Source organism: Pleurodeles waltl, chromosome 6, assembly GCF_031143425.1.
Source record: "Pleurodeles waltl isolate 20211129_DDA chromosome 6, aPleWal1.hap1.20221129, whole genome shotgun sequence".
NCBI lineage: Eukaryota > Metazoa > Chordata > Amphibia > Caudata > Salamandridae > Pleurodeles > Pleurodeles waltl.
This window is the reverse complement of record NC_090445.1, coordinates 1,001,693,016-1,001,710,232: the sequence shown is the minus strand read 5'-3', so window position 1 is coordinate 1,001,710,232 and position 17,217 is coordinate 1,001,693,016. Positions and strand designations below refer to the sequence as shown.

The following is a 17,217-nucleotide window of genomic DNA, read 5'->3' as shown; positions in this document are numbered from 1 at the left end:
TGCACGTTATACTTCCTGGAGTTATTTGTCATGTTTACCGTTATTACTGCATCGTGGGGTTATCTTTGGGTTGTTTGTGGACCATCAGCACGCATGCGATATTTGACAGTGATAACATCCATGTTTGAAGGTATTGCAAATTTAGTAAATCATCAGTCAACAAATATATTTTATTAGGCATAATTTAAAAGGTTATATTTATGGCTGAAAGGAACAACATTAGAATTTTTTTAACCTAAGATTATTCTTTACTTATGTTGTTCGAACATTGACGTGTGGTGTGCACATTTAATGATTCATAAACCGTTTTGCGGAGTAGAGAACAATATTGGTGACCTAAAAGTGGTTAAAGCCGAAAAGGTAGACATCAAAAAGGAGTCAAAATGTCACTGGAGAAAATAATTTAGTTTGGGGTTTATTGTGGAGAATTGGAAATGGGCCCTTCTGCTTTAAATTTCCAGGGAGCTATAATTAAATTATGCACAAATGAACTCCTGACTCGGTGCTTCACCAAAATATTGGACATATTTTCTTACCCATAATAATATATATATATATATATATATCTTTTCAACTAGCGAAGGAAAGAATATTGATTTTTAGTGTTTAAAAAAAAAAAATATTGTTAAGTAACCACACCATCTATTCTCCTCATGTACTGAATAATGCTCATTGCGTCAAATGGGCTTGCCCGCCTGCCACCTCAGAATACCTTTGATCTTGCTCACTAGCTGCTTTCCACCATTCCTTTTCCTTGCATTATTCATCGGACCTTATTGTATTGTATTGCAAATAGATTTATATAGCTCATCATATCTTTGACGAGTGCCTGAAGAGCACTGGCACAGGCCGAAAATGTTTCACCACATGGGAGTGCTTGGTTGAAAGTTGGTGAATTGCAATGTGGCCTAAGGAAGAAGCATTTTCGTGTTGTGCTTAACTGTGCATAGTTGACCAAAATATTACCCTTATTATGGCTTACACTGCAGCTCATACATGAATAGCGGAGGAAAGATGGGTGACATACAGACTATGCAGTAAGCTCAGAAGGCCTGAAGCGAGACGCTGTGATGTGTGTAGGGGTGGTTTCTGATTTTACTATTTAAACTGCCCAGCAAGAAGGACCTGGTACAGTCTGAAATGCATTGGGATACTTGTAGAACATGCTACTGTATTTGAAAATATAAATTTTAGTTTCAATAAAAATAAAGAATTTTCACAAATGAATAACCGTGGGATTAATTACAAAAACATGGCATAAAACTAAATGGGAAACTACATAATTTGAACATAAGATTACACACACCTTGGCTGTGTAACTAGTGTATGTGCACTTTGGGTCTACTTCCCCCTCTAATTGGAATATCCACACCCTCTATCAGTAGTGAAAGGCCACACTCCAAGTAGTCTCTAACACCTTCTTCATCAACAGTAAAAACAACCCTTTTCCTCCTGTTCCTGTTCAACCTTACCACAACTTCTGACACTGTCTGCCATCAATATTTGATCCACACTCTGAAAACTCACATGGGTTTCACTGGCACAATCCTACAGCTGTTCACTTCCTACCTCATCAACCAACAGCAACCTATTTAAATAGAAAGTACCTGATCTCTGACTCTCCCCATCAAATGCAGTGTCCCCAGGACTCCATCTTGTCAGGCATCATTTTGAACTTTAATATGGAACCCTTGAGGGCGTCCTTGCAGACAGCAATATCAAGTTCCACCAGTATACTGACACGACTAAATTCTATCTCAAAATCTCCTCAGTCAATGGCATAAACAGACTTAAAGCCTGCAATCAAGGATATCCAGCTCTGGATATATAAAAAACTTGATGCCAAAGTCCACGAAGACCACATTCATCCTGTCTGCCAATGTAAAAAACATGTTTGATTCAGTCATGGCTATCCAACTTAAACGTAATAGGTTTCACGCCCCTACTTACAGAATTTATCATATCCTTTAGATGCACCATTGATTCAAACCTGTCACACAAACAATATCTTGCCTAGAAGACAAAAACAGCATGGTTCCAACTCTCTCTCCTGAAAAAAAAGTGAAACCTTTTCTTCAAGTAGAAGACTTCAAAAAGGTAGTTCAAACTCTGGTCCTCTCTCATCTTGATGGGGGCACTACCCTGCTCAGAGCCATCCCAAAGACCACCCTCACTTCCCTGAAAGACATCCTTCATTCAGCCGCATGGCTCATCAAGGAGCTGAAGAAACGCAATGACATCACCCTCACACTAAAGTATCTACACTACCTCCCCTGCATGCCCAATCCCTATCAAGATCACCTGTGTTATAAGGCCATTTATACCAAGACCCATGTCTACCTAGCCAACAAACTAACAATATTTGGAGGCCAACACCAGGTGAAGGTGCTCCAACATCACCAGAACGGAGACTTAACACTGCAGGAAGGGGAAAACAAGCCTTCTCACCCCCACCTTATGGTTTAGCGCAACATACCCTCCAACAGCAGAACAGCACCAACCCTCTTACAATTTAGGGAGAAAATTCTCCTCCTAAAGCAACACTACCTCTTGCTGACTTCTCACATTTTCCATTAGCTCTCCTTGACTCTCTCTCTCTATCAACTACACCCTAGGTTCACACTTTAGAAATACAACAACATGCAGTCATACAAAAGGCATATTATGGCTACAGACAAGAAGAATGAAGTAGAATGTGTAACGCGAAACTAAACACCTCAAAAAGCAGTTAGTAATTTGTTGCAAAACATTTGGTATCGGTTTAATTTGAATTAGACTAAAAAAGGCTGTAGTTCGGAAATGAGTAGTAATATGGGTAGAGGTTCTTGTTTTACTGTAACTATATACATTGTGCAAACAATATAGTGCCATAAATGTATCCTTTATGCTGACTACTTAAATTTTAGAAAACCAGATTATACTAACTAGGCATTTAAACTGCCGCTGTAAACGATGCCATTTCACTTTCGTTCCACATTCGCTCCTGCCTCTACAACTAGCATTGTGGCGTCACAACCCAACTGTAATACTTTATTACAATTGAGCTGCTCCGATATTTTGTTATTGTAGGTAAGTAGAGACGTCACAACTCGGCTGTAATAGGGGAAAATAACAGGCAGGTTTGTATACAGAGACTACAGGCTTCCCTATATTATATAAATTGTCTTTCTAAGGCTTGCTTCCAGAGGTCTACTCACTACAAAATGTTCAAGTATGCATATTCTTCAGTAAACATCTCTTTTAATGTGTTGCTTTTTACTGGGTACAGTTGCTAACTAAAGAAGTCTGTCTGTGCTCCCTGCCTATGCAGAATCCTCAGAGGTTGGGCCGTCTATTGTTGTTCACACTAGCGTACCATTCGGAACTGAACATGTGGAGAGTGAAAAAGAATCTGTACAGCAGCTTATCCTGCAGCATCTGGAAACCCTAATGCCAGGCCTGCCAACGCCAGCCAGCATCAAGTGCCAGAAATGGAGATACTCGCAGGTAAGCAACTGTGCTACAAAATAGTGAACACAAGATTCGGATATTTCAGTTGCAGACATTGAGGAAGAAATCAGTTGTTTTTTTGCCTGCCTTTTTATTTTGCGTTACTGACGGATAAAAAAATATATTAGGCACACTTTAGTATGTGCTAAACCTTAAGACAGGCACTTAATGACTTTCTCTTTCAAATGTTAGACCATGAAAATGGTTCAACCGCACATACATAACATGGTATACCTTTACCCTTTTGTCCTTGCCTACCTGACAGCACATGCTCTCTGTTGCAAGACATATTTTGGGATTACCAAGAACATAGAGGGTCTTGCAGCTCCCTCACTGCTTACCATTGGTTGGCGTTTCTGTCAATCTCCACCTGCTTTTTATTTTTGTCCCAGCGTCTCAATTTTGTGCTTGTCCCTCGCGTGGAGCATAACTTCTTTACCATCTCTTCTGATTATATCAACATCTCTTTGGCTTATATGCGTGCACCGATTGCTTTCCAAGCATCACTTTTTTCATTTGGGTTAAGCATTCCAAGGGAGTGCTTTTTCCCAGCTGTCTCCCTTGTGTACTTCCCTCTTCCTGCTCTCTATGTTGGTCTCTGTCATGTTCTTTTCCCAGTTGCTCTATTTCATCCCTTTGCTCCCCACAGCATTCCTCTTTGTTCTCTCTGTATCGTCTGCTTCCACCGCACCAGAGTACCCTAGTTTCTTCAGCCCCCCCACACCTCTTTGTAGTTGTCTTCCTCATACATGCTTTAAAAGAAAAACTTTCATGCCTTCTGTTTTTTTTTTTAGTTATCAATCCAACTCTGATCGGTAACTCCAAAGAAAAAACAGCTGCTGCATCATTAAGGTGGCACACACGTGTGATGCACATGCCTACAACATGACACAGCTGTATCAAAGACTTATTTTTTAAAAATCTTCAGCCGTGCAACACAGCATTAGGGATGTTGTGCAGTGTGGCTAAAAACCATTGGCAAAATCAATAGGCCCAAAAGGCTTTGGCATTGCTTAGTGTTTATACATGGTATGGAGTTAAAAACATAATTGAACTATTTCTGTAAGGCACAAATATAAGACAGGAGTCTTTGTGAATTGGGTGGCTCTTAATAAATGTCCAGTCATCATCCTCCATGCAGCCCAGTTCACTCCCCCTATGCCCACCATCGGATCTGGCACATTACACAGTGACTTTTTGTACATTTTCGACAGTTTGTGTTCTGTGAGGTTTGTGAGAAGAATTTTGGCCTCCATCAGGAAGAATTCAGGGATAGGCTCCACTGGTTATATGAGAGGCAAGAGGGCATGACGGAGCTGCAAATACAGAACTGCGTACAGTGCATGTCATACTCCTCCTGCAAGCCATGAAAGGACTTAAGAGTTCCATTATTTAGTACGTCCTCGAGTTTGGAAATAATTCTGACGTCCCAGGCCATAAATAACCTTAGGGCTGTCACCTGAGAGAGTCTGGTGCCCCGCCACAAAGGAGCCTCCAATGTGAGACGTTCAGCCCACACCACCATCTTCATGGCTCACCACCACCAGGGCGGAAGGAGGAAGAGCCACAGAAAACCCCCCTCCCAAAGCAGGTGGTGAAGGTCCTTGCCACCCCTCAGACAACACTCTGTCACATATGCAGGGTCTCTAAAGCCCTCAAACCACTACTCATTAACAACAAGCAGATGCGCCACCCAGTAATATAGTAGCATGTCTGGGGTGGATAAACCCCCATCCACCGCCGGTTGGCAACATTTTGTCAAGGCAATACCTGGTATCCAGCCCCCCCCCATAACAAAAGTCGGAGGTGTGCATTAACCTTTTTAGAGAACTGGTGGGATGGTTTTGCAAGTGGTAGACAGATGCAGGAGGGCCACAATTGTAACAATGGCCGAATGCCCAATAGGAAGAGAGGGAGGGTGAACCAGAACTGGATGTCCCATCCAAGGGCGACCAACTGAGGCACTAGGTTCCTTTCGAATGAGCGAGTGGTGTCCCCTGTGACAAAAACCAGCGGTCCAAGTGTCATCGCATCCCCCCTGCCTGGGGCCCCAAGCCAGATTACCGGCTAGTGATCAGAGAGTCCCCTGGCCAACAACTGAGATCTATGCCCCATGGATTTCCCAGCACTGCTTGAAAAAATAATCCAATCAGGAGAATGAAAGATGTGCTCCAGAGAGGACAGTGAAGCTTCCCTCTACTGGATGGTGCACCCTTCCCCCATCTATGAGATTCCAATTGCAAGAGAATGCCGCAAGGGGGGTTAGTCCCTGGCCCATCCCCATGAAGCTCGATGTCGGGTCAAGGCCCACATCTCACACTCCATTAAAATCCCCACCCATTAACTATGGGGCGTCCGGCAATTCCTGTATCATATCCCCCCTAACTAAGAAAACTGTGGAGGGTGGGGGTGGAGCATATATGTTGATCAGTGATACGAGGCTGCCATGTAGAACACCAGATACTGCAACCATAAAGGGACATTTGTTACCCAAAAGGTGCATCTCCTAAAACATCACTACATATGCACTGGGCCTCAACGCTGTCCGGAGCACTGCACCCCATTTGATCTTATCCGGCATCTGATTCATGTTCCAGGACAGGATAGACAAGATGTCCTGTCCCCCACATCCCTGGCTATGTCCCCTCTGAGAATTAGGGTCTGTCATAGTGCAAGCATGTGGTCATGTTGTGTGTAAGAATCATGTGTGTCCTGCCTGTAACTGCACTCAACAGCTGCACCTGAAAAGGAAACATAATCAACAACAACCACTCATCGTCCTCCCCCACCCACAACGACCCCCCTCATTCTTCATAAACTGGAAGTACCTGTCATGGTGCGACTTAGGACTGCAGCCAGTGTGGCGGTTGTGTGATGCATATCATCCGCACTGCCCATATCCCTTCCCCCCAAAAAAAACCTAATCCCAACTCAAAATTAAAAAAAGGTATATTGTCTTTATTTGGTTGAGGGTTCAGGTCAAAGATGGTACAGAAATGCCAGCAAAACAGTGCAGAGCAAATATGTGTGCATCACTTCCAAACTTAAACCCCTCACAGATATCGTCATGGTGGGTCAGGGGACCCTCGAGGGGGAAAGGCAGCACCGGACCTCATTAGGCGATCTTCCCTTTCTGCAGGTGAAGTTTCTCCAGCAATTAGTTCTCAGGACCCAACGAATGGGCCCTCCATCCCTTCTTCTTTGAGCATTTCCACAAGGCAGTGCACCATTCTCTTGTAGGGGCTCCACCATCTCTCCGTCCTTCCCTCCCCCACTTTGGGGAGGAATCAGCTGCTGGACGTCACAGCGGCTTCTCCTCAGCCCACTCCCACACTGCCTCAGGGGAGCCCAAGAAAAAGCTCTTCTCTTGATAAAGTACCTTCAGGCAATTCAGAAACAAGAGCATATACTTGAGTCCCATGGCTTTCAATATTTGCTTGGCATCTTGGAAGGACCGTCAAAGCTGCTGTGCCTTCAAAGTATAGTCCGGGAATATCATCATAAGGGAGGATTGAAAGGAAAATTGTCTGGCCTTGCGGGCAGCCCTGAGGACTGCACGTCTATCGGGATAGTTGAGTATGTGCACAATAAATGGTCTGGGACGTGCGCCAACAGGTGGTTTGACGATCAATGGCCTGTGTGCCCTTTCTACAATGAACCAGGCCAAAACCTCTTCCTTAGGCACTTAGCTGCTCGACCAGTCACATATGAATCTTGTTGGCTCAGAGCCCTCAGCTCCCTCCGGTATGCCCACCACTTGGTGGTTATTCCTGCGGGATCTCCCCTCTGCATCTTCAGCGCTGCCATCCTGCTGACTCGCTAGGCACTTCAGGGTCACCAATCGGTTCCCTTGTTCGTTGAGGGTGTCTCCCACCTACGACATCCTACCCTCCACCTCAGCCACCCTGTGTGTGGTGTTACGCAAGTCTTGTCTAATCAGTGCAAGTTCTCCCTTAAGTTCCCCCATTTTTCCTTTCATAGTGATCTTGAAATCCTGGATCGCATTAACAATGGTCTGGGTGTCCCCTCCGGAGCCGAAACTCCCCCATCCGCCCCTCCTGCATGGGTCTGCTGCTGTATATTTGTCCATCTTTTTCTGTGAGGTCATAGCAGTCGGCTTATCATTCGCCATGCTAGCGGGACCAGATGAAGGCGACTCTGGGTTCCCGAAGCGAAGAGGGCAGGACCCCTGTCCAAGGGCAAATAGCACTTGTCCCATGAATATCAAGAGGGGCTAAGCTTCAGAGTCCGGCGCCCCGAGCCCTCAACAATTCCCCTGACTTCTCGTGCCGACCAAAGCCCTCAGCCCAGACGAGAAGATGTGACTATCCAGAGGCAGAGGGAAGAACCGCAGGCAGACAGCGAGCCCCCTCCTCGCCGCCGATCTCCATTTGGTCTGCTTGGAGTCTGAGCCAATGTTCCTTCTTGTGCCTACTGGGAACATGCCCTCCAGGAACCACCACTGCATGATGTCTTATAAGGGGGGAAAGGGGTATCCCTGGGGAGGTGGCCCCAGCACCAGCAAAACCCTCTTACACAGCCCTGAAGGGTTACCACGTCACAGTACTGCTGATGCGGTCACAGCTGTCACGTCCAAGGCCAGAAAAACATAAGTTGAGGGCAATTATGGCAGGCTGTATCCCCTAAGACCTGGCGAGTAGGTCCAGGCCTGGCAATCTATTGCTGGCCCAGCCACCGTGATACCAGTCCTAGCCAGTGCCTGCCCTGTCACTTTCCAGCACAGTGTGGATGGCCAAGGGTCAGACTCCTTATGACCTCCCAGGAAGGGTGCCTCAGAGTAAGGACCTCAGGTCAACCAGTCAAAGGGGGATATCCCGCCTTCCTCAGTTGTAGGGTGCCTCCCTCCCCCACAGGCACCACACTGGGGACCCCCTGACGCTCACCAGCAAAATGAGGCAGGAAACCATTGGAGCCCACCTCATATTGTCATTGATGACTCCGGTGGTGAGGGAAACACTATGGGGGTTAATATAACCCCGGCGGTCGGTGTAATAGTAGCAATAGTACCGCCAACAGGCTGGAGATACATACCGCCATATTATGACATTGGCGGACTGCCATGGCGGTAACAACCGCCGGGCTGGAGACTACAGTCTCCAGCCCGGCGCCTGATACTAGGCCGCCCATGGCAATATGACCCCGCCAATCGCCATGGTTTCCTTGGCCTCTGTACCGCCACGAAAACCATGGCGGGAGGCACTATCAGTGCCGGGGAATTCCTTCCCTGGCACTGATAGGGGTCTCCCCCTCCCCAGAGTCCTCCCCCGCCTGACCCCCCAACATACACACACCTACGTGCACATACATACACACTCATACACACAAGCATACCCACATTCACCCAATCATGCATACATTCATACACACTCAGAGCAACAGTCACTAACATACATACTAGCACACACGCAATCACACAACACAACATAAACGTACCCTCACACCCATTCATGCACACACGCATCACGCACGCCTCACACACGCCTCACACCCGCATGCACGCATACAAACACAGTCACACACACACACTCACACACACACAACACCCCCAGCCCCCTCCCATGTGGGGGAACCTGACTTACCTGCTTGCAGGGGGTCCTTCAGCAGGAGACAGGATGTGGCGCTGCTGCCAGCAGCAGCGTCTGCCAGCAGCAGCGTCCGCCAGCAGAACTCCACCAGGCCGTATCATGAGTCGTGATACGGTCGGCGGCATTCTACTGGTGTAGCGCTGCTGCTGGCAGCAGCGCCACCTTACCGTCGTCCGCCGCCATGACCATAGCTGGAATTCCGGCAGCCTTCTGCCGGAATTCTGGCTACGGTCATATTTTTTTGGACGGTTGGTAGCGACGGTGATGGTATGTTGGCGGCCGTCGCCGTGGCGGTAGGCGGCATTTGCAGCCAATGTTATAATGAGGGCCTACATTATTACTCAATGCAAATCGAAGCACAAATGGAAGAATGCATCGTAAGTAGCAGTGAATCATAAGGGACCTGTATTCTTCTCCAGAATGAGTAAGAAGCATTTTGCTGGCCGCGTTCCATTTGCTAATGTGACTTTCCCTTTCTCCTGTAAAAGATACCTCTTTAAATGTTCAGGAATCAAATATCTCAAGGACAGCCATCTAAAGTATTTTGTGAACGTATAAGAAATGAGCAAAATGAGTGGGAAAGACCAACCCCTGGGGCATTAATAGTAGTAGAGTAAACTACAAAACGCACCTCTGTCACCAAACAATGGCTCCAAGGAAACCACAAGTTAATAAACACCATAACCTTCAGAAGGATTTCTCTAGAGCAGTCTTTTTTTTATACTCTAGGCAGGCTCTGATGTGCTGGTACATTATGTCTGCATTTCCTCTCTACTCTCGGGATGTCCCAAGGCGTCTGGAACTGGAACATAGCTTGTTCAGCAGGAGTAAAGTAGATGGGAGCTGGGAACACTCATACCTCATACTTCATCCACTAATTTTCACACTCGCTCCGGCACTGCATCATTACTGTTATCTGCTTGAGATGATCAGATGGGACTTCCCAGCTTGAATTTTGCAGCCAAGATTTATTTTCCTTCTCTCTTGTGTATGGATCGTTCATATGTTTTCCTGCAACCGTTTGACATTGACCACTAACTTCAAGTAATGCTTTTTAAATTAGCTGGATAAAACTTCATTCATTAGGTGGTGTACAAACGCACTATAAATACGTCTGTAGGAAAGGTGCTTCAAGAATCAACCCTAAGGTGTGGTATGTTATGTTAATAATACTTGGCCCGCACGTTCCCCAAAGGTTTCTTGGTGCTTAATAGACGTCAAAGATGACAATAAAAACAGATCCAGGAGAGATTTCATTAGCAAAGAGAAGCCATATTTTCATGTATCTTCGGAAAAACTTATATCTGACTTGTGTCAAAGATGGCCTGGAACAGAATCCATAGAAGAAGTGCCTGTAGCGAGGAGGTGCACCCTCCCAACTTTTCCCCCAAATATCTAGAAATGGGGAGAAAATTGGAATATGCAGATTTTAAGGTACGTTAAGGAGTGTACATTTTTATCCTTGTGGCTACAAAGTAGGGAGCTGTTCCCCTTAGACATTAAATTAAAGGCAGTACATTTAAATTGAATTTGCTGTTTTATTGGCATGCAATGAAGACGCTTAAGCACAGAAGTTGTTTGTTGAATGCTAAACAAGCAGCTTCATTTTGGATTGTTTGCAATCTGTGGTGAATATTATTAGGTAATCCCAAAATAAATGAAATTGGCATGGTCCAGCCATATATAGAATGTTCCTGCCTGCTAGCGGTAGGAGGGGAGTTTTTTTCCCTAATGTTTTCAGCAAGAAAATGCATTTACGTACCACAGACCCGAGCTTTCATGGACAGATCACTGTCCACTAGAACTCCAAGGCATTTAGCAGAAATTCTAGGTTTGGGCACCGGACCCATTTCCGAAGGTCAGTATAGTTTATTTTTATAGATTTGCCTTATTGCTCAGTATTATGATCTTGGTTTTATATGAGTTTAATCTAAGGTGGTTGGCACTCATCAGTAGCAAATAAGGTGCATTGTATTAGGGAATTCTAACGGAATGGCCTTAGTGCCATCTAGGCAAAGCCATAATCGAGAGTTGTCTGCATAGTTGTGGAGTCTGCACCCTCTAGCTGCTAATTCTTGAACCATAGGCTTAATATACAGGTTAAATAGAAGAGAAACAAGGATGAACCCCGGGGGACCTAGCCGAAAAAATGTGTCAATTTACCTGCCTTAGATTGTTAAATGATTTAATCCAGTTCAAGGGTGGATCTTGAATGCCAGCGTCCTCCACCCGGTGGACAAATATTTAAAAGGCTGTACCGTTTGAATTTGCTACTAAATTACAAAACTATCAAGCTAATGACATAGTATTTATAAGCCAGAAGCACAGAAAGGAACAGGGTTGTTAGAACTCGAAGCATAATTAAGAAAGGAGCTAATAACTCAAGAAAGAGAGCATAGGGTGAAAAGCACACCATCAGCAAAGCTAGCTATAGAAGCACTCAGCATGGCTTTGGACACCCATAGCCCCATCCTTAATGCTATTTCTAAAGGCTCTCTTAAATGGTTACATGTAGTGCTCTCTTCTCTTGACACCAATCATAAAGACTAAAAGCAGAATTACATTTCCAAAAGGCAAACTTTGTGTAAGCGAAACCAGTGTGCATACAATCCATTCATGTGACAGAAAATGGGAAACCAATAATGGAAAGTTTGAACACCCAGCACTGAAATAATGCATTTGTAATACACTCATGTAAGGTGACCGCCATCCTGGTTGGCAAAACAAAATGGGAAGACAAGAAAGTGGCAAGTGATGGACTGAACCTATGGATTACCTGAATAACTAGCTCAAGGTGCAAGACAAAATCAATGCAAACTTAGTAAATGTTTTAGCTGTGAATCCTTCCTTGATTGCCTTGGAACCCAGCACAATGACCTGTTAGGTACAACTAAATTAAATGATGATGCAGGTGCAATAGAAAGCCTATGCAGGCCCCTCTGTTGCAAAAGAAAGATTTCAGGAGAGCATAGACAGTAGGAAACAGACCAGCGATACCAACAACAAAGACTTATAAATCATGACAGCTGCTCCAAAGAGTGTCCTGGTGAACCGTGAAACAATTAACAAGCTGGACTGCAAAAAAGGTAAGGATTGCAAGTAGGGTGTCTCTGAAGGTAATAGTCATGATGCATGTATAACCCAATTCTTCGTGCTCAGTGACAAGCAGGTTAAGTTCTGATTTGCATAAGGTGGCTCTTTGTCGAAAATCGCACACTAGGCAAATAATTATGGGTTGGATTGCTACCCCAACTGATTTCTGATGGTTAGACTGTTTGAAAGTGCAGGAAAGTACCCTCTTTCTTGGCATAGTTATCCCCATTTTCTGCCCGTTGTCAGTGTGTTTGACTGTGTCTACTGGGATTCTGCTAACCAGGACCCCAGTAGTTTTGCTCTCTCTTGTAAATTGTACCTTTTTCTCCCCACAATTAGCATACTGGTCCCTCCATGTAAGTCCCTAGTATATGGTACCTAGGTACCCCAGACATTACGGTTCAAGGGGATCCCTTTGGGCTGCAGCATTTATTCTGCCACCCATAGTGAGCCCATGCAAAGAGTTCTGCAGACCTGCCATTGCAGCTTGTGTGAAACCGGTGCATGCACCCGTTTTCACAACAGATCACTACTCCAGGTCACTGTAAGTCACTCCTATGGTAGGCCCTCTCAGCACAGATGTCAGGGTGCAGGCACCTGTGTGAGAGGTAGGGCACCCCTGCACTAGCAGAGGTGCCCCCACAAACTCCAGATCCATTTTCCTGGACTTTGTGAGTGCAGGGATGCCATTTTGCATGTGTACTGAACATAGGTCACTACCTATGTCCAGCTACATAATGATAACTCAGAACCTGGGCATGTTTGGTATCAAACATGTTAGAATCATACCCCAATACTGGTGCAAGTATTAGAAGTATGATTCCATGCACTCCAGGGGCTCCTTAGAGGACCCCCAGCATTGCTACCACCAGTCTTACAGGATTTTCCAGGCAGCACAGCTGCTGCCACCCCTCAGACAGGTTTCTTCCCTCCTGCTGCTTGATCTTATCAAGCCCAGGAAGGCAGAACAAAGTATTTCCTTCGGGAGACGGAGGGAACACCCTCTCCCTTTGGAAATAAGGGTGACTGACTTGGGAGGGGTAGCCTCCCCAAGCCACTAGTTTGCTTTGAAGGGCAAATTTGGTGCCCTCCATGCATAAACCAGGCCACAGTCCCTGCTCTAGAGCGAAACTGGACAATGGAAAGGAGAGTGACCACTCCCCTGTCCATCACCACCCCAGGGGTGGTGCCCAGAGCTCCTCCAGAGGGTCCCTGAGTTCTGCAATATTGTTTCCAAGGTTGGCAGGGAACTCTGGGAGCATCTGAGTGGCCAGGCCAGGCAGGTGACATCAGAACCCCCTCCCTATAGGTGCTTACCTGGTTAGGTGACCAATCCCACTTTCAGGGCAATTTAGGATCATTCTCCAGGGTGGGTCCTCCGATTTGGCTTGCAGGATTCTAGCAGGACTCCTCTGCAACCTGTACTTCGACTTCTGGCTACCGGAACTGCGACTGGAACCTCCAGGACCCGACAAGCTGCCTCCAAGAAGAAAGAACTCTTCTGCAAAATTGTTTCCAGGGCTTCTGCAAGCTTTGCAATATTTGCCCCACTGTACATCCTCAGAAGATAGCAACTCTTCAGCCTGCACAAGAAGAAAGAAGGACTCCCCCTTGGAGTGAAGGAGTCACTCCCCTGCATCTGCAGGCAACTGCTGTAACAACGACCAGCTGGGTGGCTCTCCCCTCATCTCGAGCTGCGTGGATCCTGCATCACAAGTCTTGGTCCGGAGTAGTCCTCTTGGTCCTCTCTGCTAGCTATCCATCTTTGGTGGAGCCAATGTCTCCCTAAGCAGGACAGTACCCTTATGCACCATGTCTCTTGCAGCTGCCAAGACTTGTTTGCATCTCCCCCAAGGGATCTTCAGGCAATGTGCTGCTCCAGTCACCTGCAGCGCTCAGCCCTCTGCGTGGTTCTCCTGCAGCGTGGGACCCCTTTCTGTAGTACTGAGTGGGCTCCCTCTGGGACTCCTGTGTCTCCATCCTGTGGGACTCCTGTGGGTGCTGCCTCAGCTCTTGTTGACTCTCTGTGATGCTGAGGGTCCCCTGTGACTCCCCCTCCTGGGTTGAGTCCTCCTGGAACTTGCTGGTCCCCGGCAGCACCACATTTCCACTAACCGCGAGTTTGCCTTTGCCAAGGCTTGTTGGTGGAATTCCTGCACCAACACTGGTCTGCAATTTTCACTCCAGCGTGGGACATCTTCTGCATCCATCAGGAACTCTTCTCCGGCTGCAGTGCTGACCTGTTCTTCATCACCTTCGACACACTACTGCAAGTAAAGCTTGATGGGTAGTCACTCCTACTCCTGCTGAACTCAACTGTGACTCTTGGACTTGATCCCCTCTCTCCACAGGTCTTCTGTCTTCAGGAATCCATCACAGGTTTTCTTGCAGTCTTCTCTGGGTGTCTTCCTTTCTTCTTTTCATCCTTTTGGGTGGCTTGGGGAAAATCCAGTGATTTACTCCTGCTTTCCTGGTCACTGGGGGGTGTTGTGTTACTTACCTCTGTGGTTTTTTTAGTACCCCCAGCTTCCCTCTACACATTCCACTTACCTAGGTGAGGGTCCCGTGTTCTTGTTCCATTTTGTTACTATATGGTTTGTGCTACCCCTAGGGTCACTAATGGTTATTGCTATTTGCACTGTTTTCTAACTTTTTCTATGCCTATTTCTGATTACTAATGTATATATTTAGTGTATTACTTACCTCCTATTGAAGGATTGACCTTCTACTATTTTGTGATGTTGTGTTCCTAAAATAAAGTACCTTTATTTCTGTACAACTGAGTGTTTTCTTTCATGTGTGTAAGTGCTGTGTGACTACAATGGTATTGCATGAGCTTTCCATGTCTTCTAGATTAGCCTTGGCTGCTCATCCACAGCTACTTTTAGAGAGCCTGGCTTATAGACCCTGCCTACACTTCACTAAGAGAGGATACCTGGACCCGGTATAACGTGTAAGTACCTTAGGTACCCACCACACACCAGGCCAGCTTCCTACAGAAAGCATTCCTCCTGTCACCTTTTGTGTGATTAGGGCTCTGATCTCAGTCAGCCAGAGGCTGAACATTAGTATTCGATTTCGACTACTCTGTTTTTTTTTTTTGTTTAGGAGCCAAAGCATGTAAATATGTCTAATGCACATTTATGGAAAGAATCATGATAATAGGTGTATACAGTATTGTTCTTATCAGTCTGTTGTGGGCTTTGCATTTGTTTTTGGAGAGCCCCTCAATGCCTTATCAGTCCAACTCTTAAAGACTATATATATATATATATATATATATATATATATATATATATATATGAATATATATATATATATATATTGTATTTTTATTTTTCACTGAAAAAAACAAAGGTTACAGGGAAATTATAGTTAGTAAATAGAATTTTTTTTAAAACTTAAAAATTCACTGAACAAAACCAAGTGTTACAGGTACATTATAGGTAGGTTCTGAATTTACTCATACAAAACCATAGAAATTCAGCAGTTATAGTTAGAGTTCTTTCAAGTAACTATAACTCGCACCCTAAGGAAACTATAACTTGCGCCCCCACCATGGACAGGATGTTCTCAAAAAATTTGACTGCTAATGTTTCATTTATACTTTTAAGGACTGTATAGAAGTACTCATGACTCCTGTAATATCTGAGGTAATTAGCAGTGCATGATGAGGGTGCAAGTTATATATACGTTTTTTGCCCCGGGTATGTGGTGGTCCGTGGGGTATCGGGGGTTGGGGGCCTGGTGGCCCCCCAATCATCATATTTCTTTAGTGCACCGGGAAGGTGGCAGTCCCCGGGGATTGGGGGGGGGGCAAGTGGCTCCCCCGCATTAATTTTGACCAGTGCCCCAGGTGACTCTACCCTGGCCCCCTGTTTTTTTTTTTTTTTTAGTGGGACTCGGCTGTAGCCGAGTCCCAAGATGGCTGCCAACACTTCCTGGTTTGAAATGTTGGCAGCAAATCAGAGCTGTGCATTTCCCTGAACAAGCTTGTCTGTTTTTCGCGAAGTCATCGCGACTACAGATATACACATTTATTTTCCCTTTAATATATCCAACTATTGAACAGGTTTACACTGAATAAGCAAAAACACAGTATTCCATACCAAAAGCTATCTTTCTGCCAATTTTGGTGTAATTCCATCCAGTGGTTCCGGCTGTAGTTGTGTCTAAAGTTTCTATGGGAATTAACATGGGAAACACAACTTTTTTTACCCCCCATTTTTTCGGCCCTTGCTTGACAGATCAGCCCAACACTTTCCGTGTGCAACAAGAATCACCAGGGCACCTGTGTGAGAAACTTTCATGAAGATTCGTCAAACGGTGCCAAAGATATAGGCAAGACAAATCAAATAAGCTTTATTCGACAGAAGTTGTCATAAAAGCATGCCTACATAAAACAAATACAATACATTAACCACAAACCAAACATTAAAAAAGCATTTAAGACTCAGGTAGAATACCTGGTGATAGGACCATATAAAACACAGGGTTTTGTAGTTAAAAGCTATTCTAAAAATATTAAAAAATATATATTCTGTTCAGAATAAAATCATAAAAACACAAAAATAAAACAGTAATAAAATGTTTAAAATCACCCAACAGGTCTCATATGGCTATATATATAGAATTTACTTTTCAGTTATTAATAAAAATGTATTAATTGCCTGTGTCTAAGAATAGCCCATAAAAATGTAGACATGATGTTACAAATGTATATGGTTGTCAAAGTCTGTAAGAACACACAAGCTGGTCGACATTGTATCAAGTCCATAGATCGCAATTATGGCAGCAGAAATATCTTTCTTGGCGAATTATACAATGCACAAAATAGAATTGTATGGAAAGTACGTTGCTCAGTAGCCATATCACACAGGCATTTGGCCAAAGTCCTTGACCAGTCATTTATGGTTGGAAAACTCACCAAGTGATGGAAAAAATCTAGCCTAAACCTGGTAAAAACAAGTCTATGCTGTTCATTGCTCTCCACCTTTAGGTATAGTTGCATGCCAGGTGAGGTTAAGAT

The 17,217-nt window shown here is 45.0% G+C and overlaps 1 protein-coding gene across 3 annotated transcripts in view; it reads left to right on the top strand.

The window, feature by feature from the left end:
• Positions 1 to 17,217, top strand: part of RNLS (renalase, FAD dependent amine oxidase) — a 319,785-nt gene that overhangs the window by 231,692 nt on the left and 70,876 nt on the right. For all 3 annotated transcript variants that reach the window (XM_069239902.1, XM_069239901.1, XM_069239900.1), the window contains one exon: positions 3,311 to 3,486. In XM_069239902.1, coding sequence (XP_069096003.1) covers positions 3,311 to 3,486 — 176 coding nt within the window. The remainder of the gene's footprint in view (positions 1 to 3,310; positions 3,487 to 17,217) is intronic.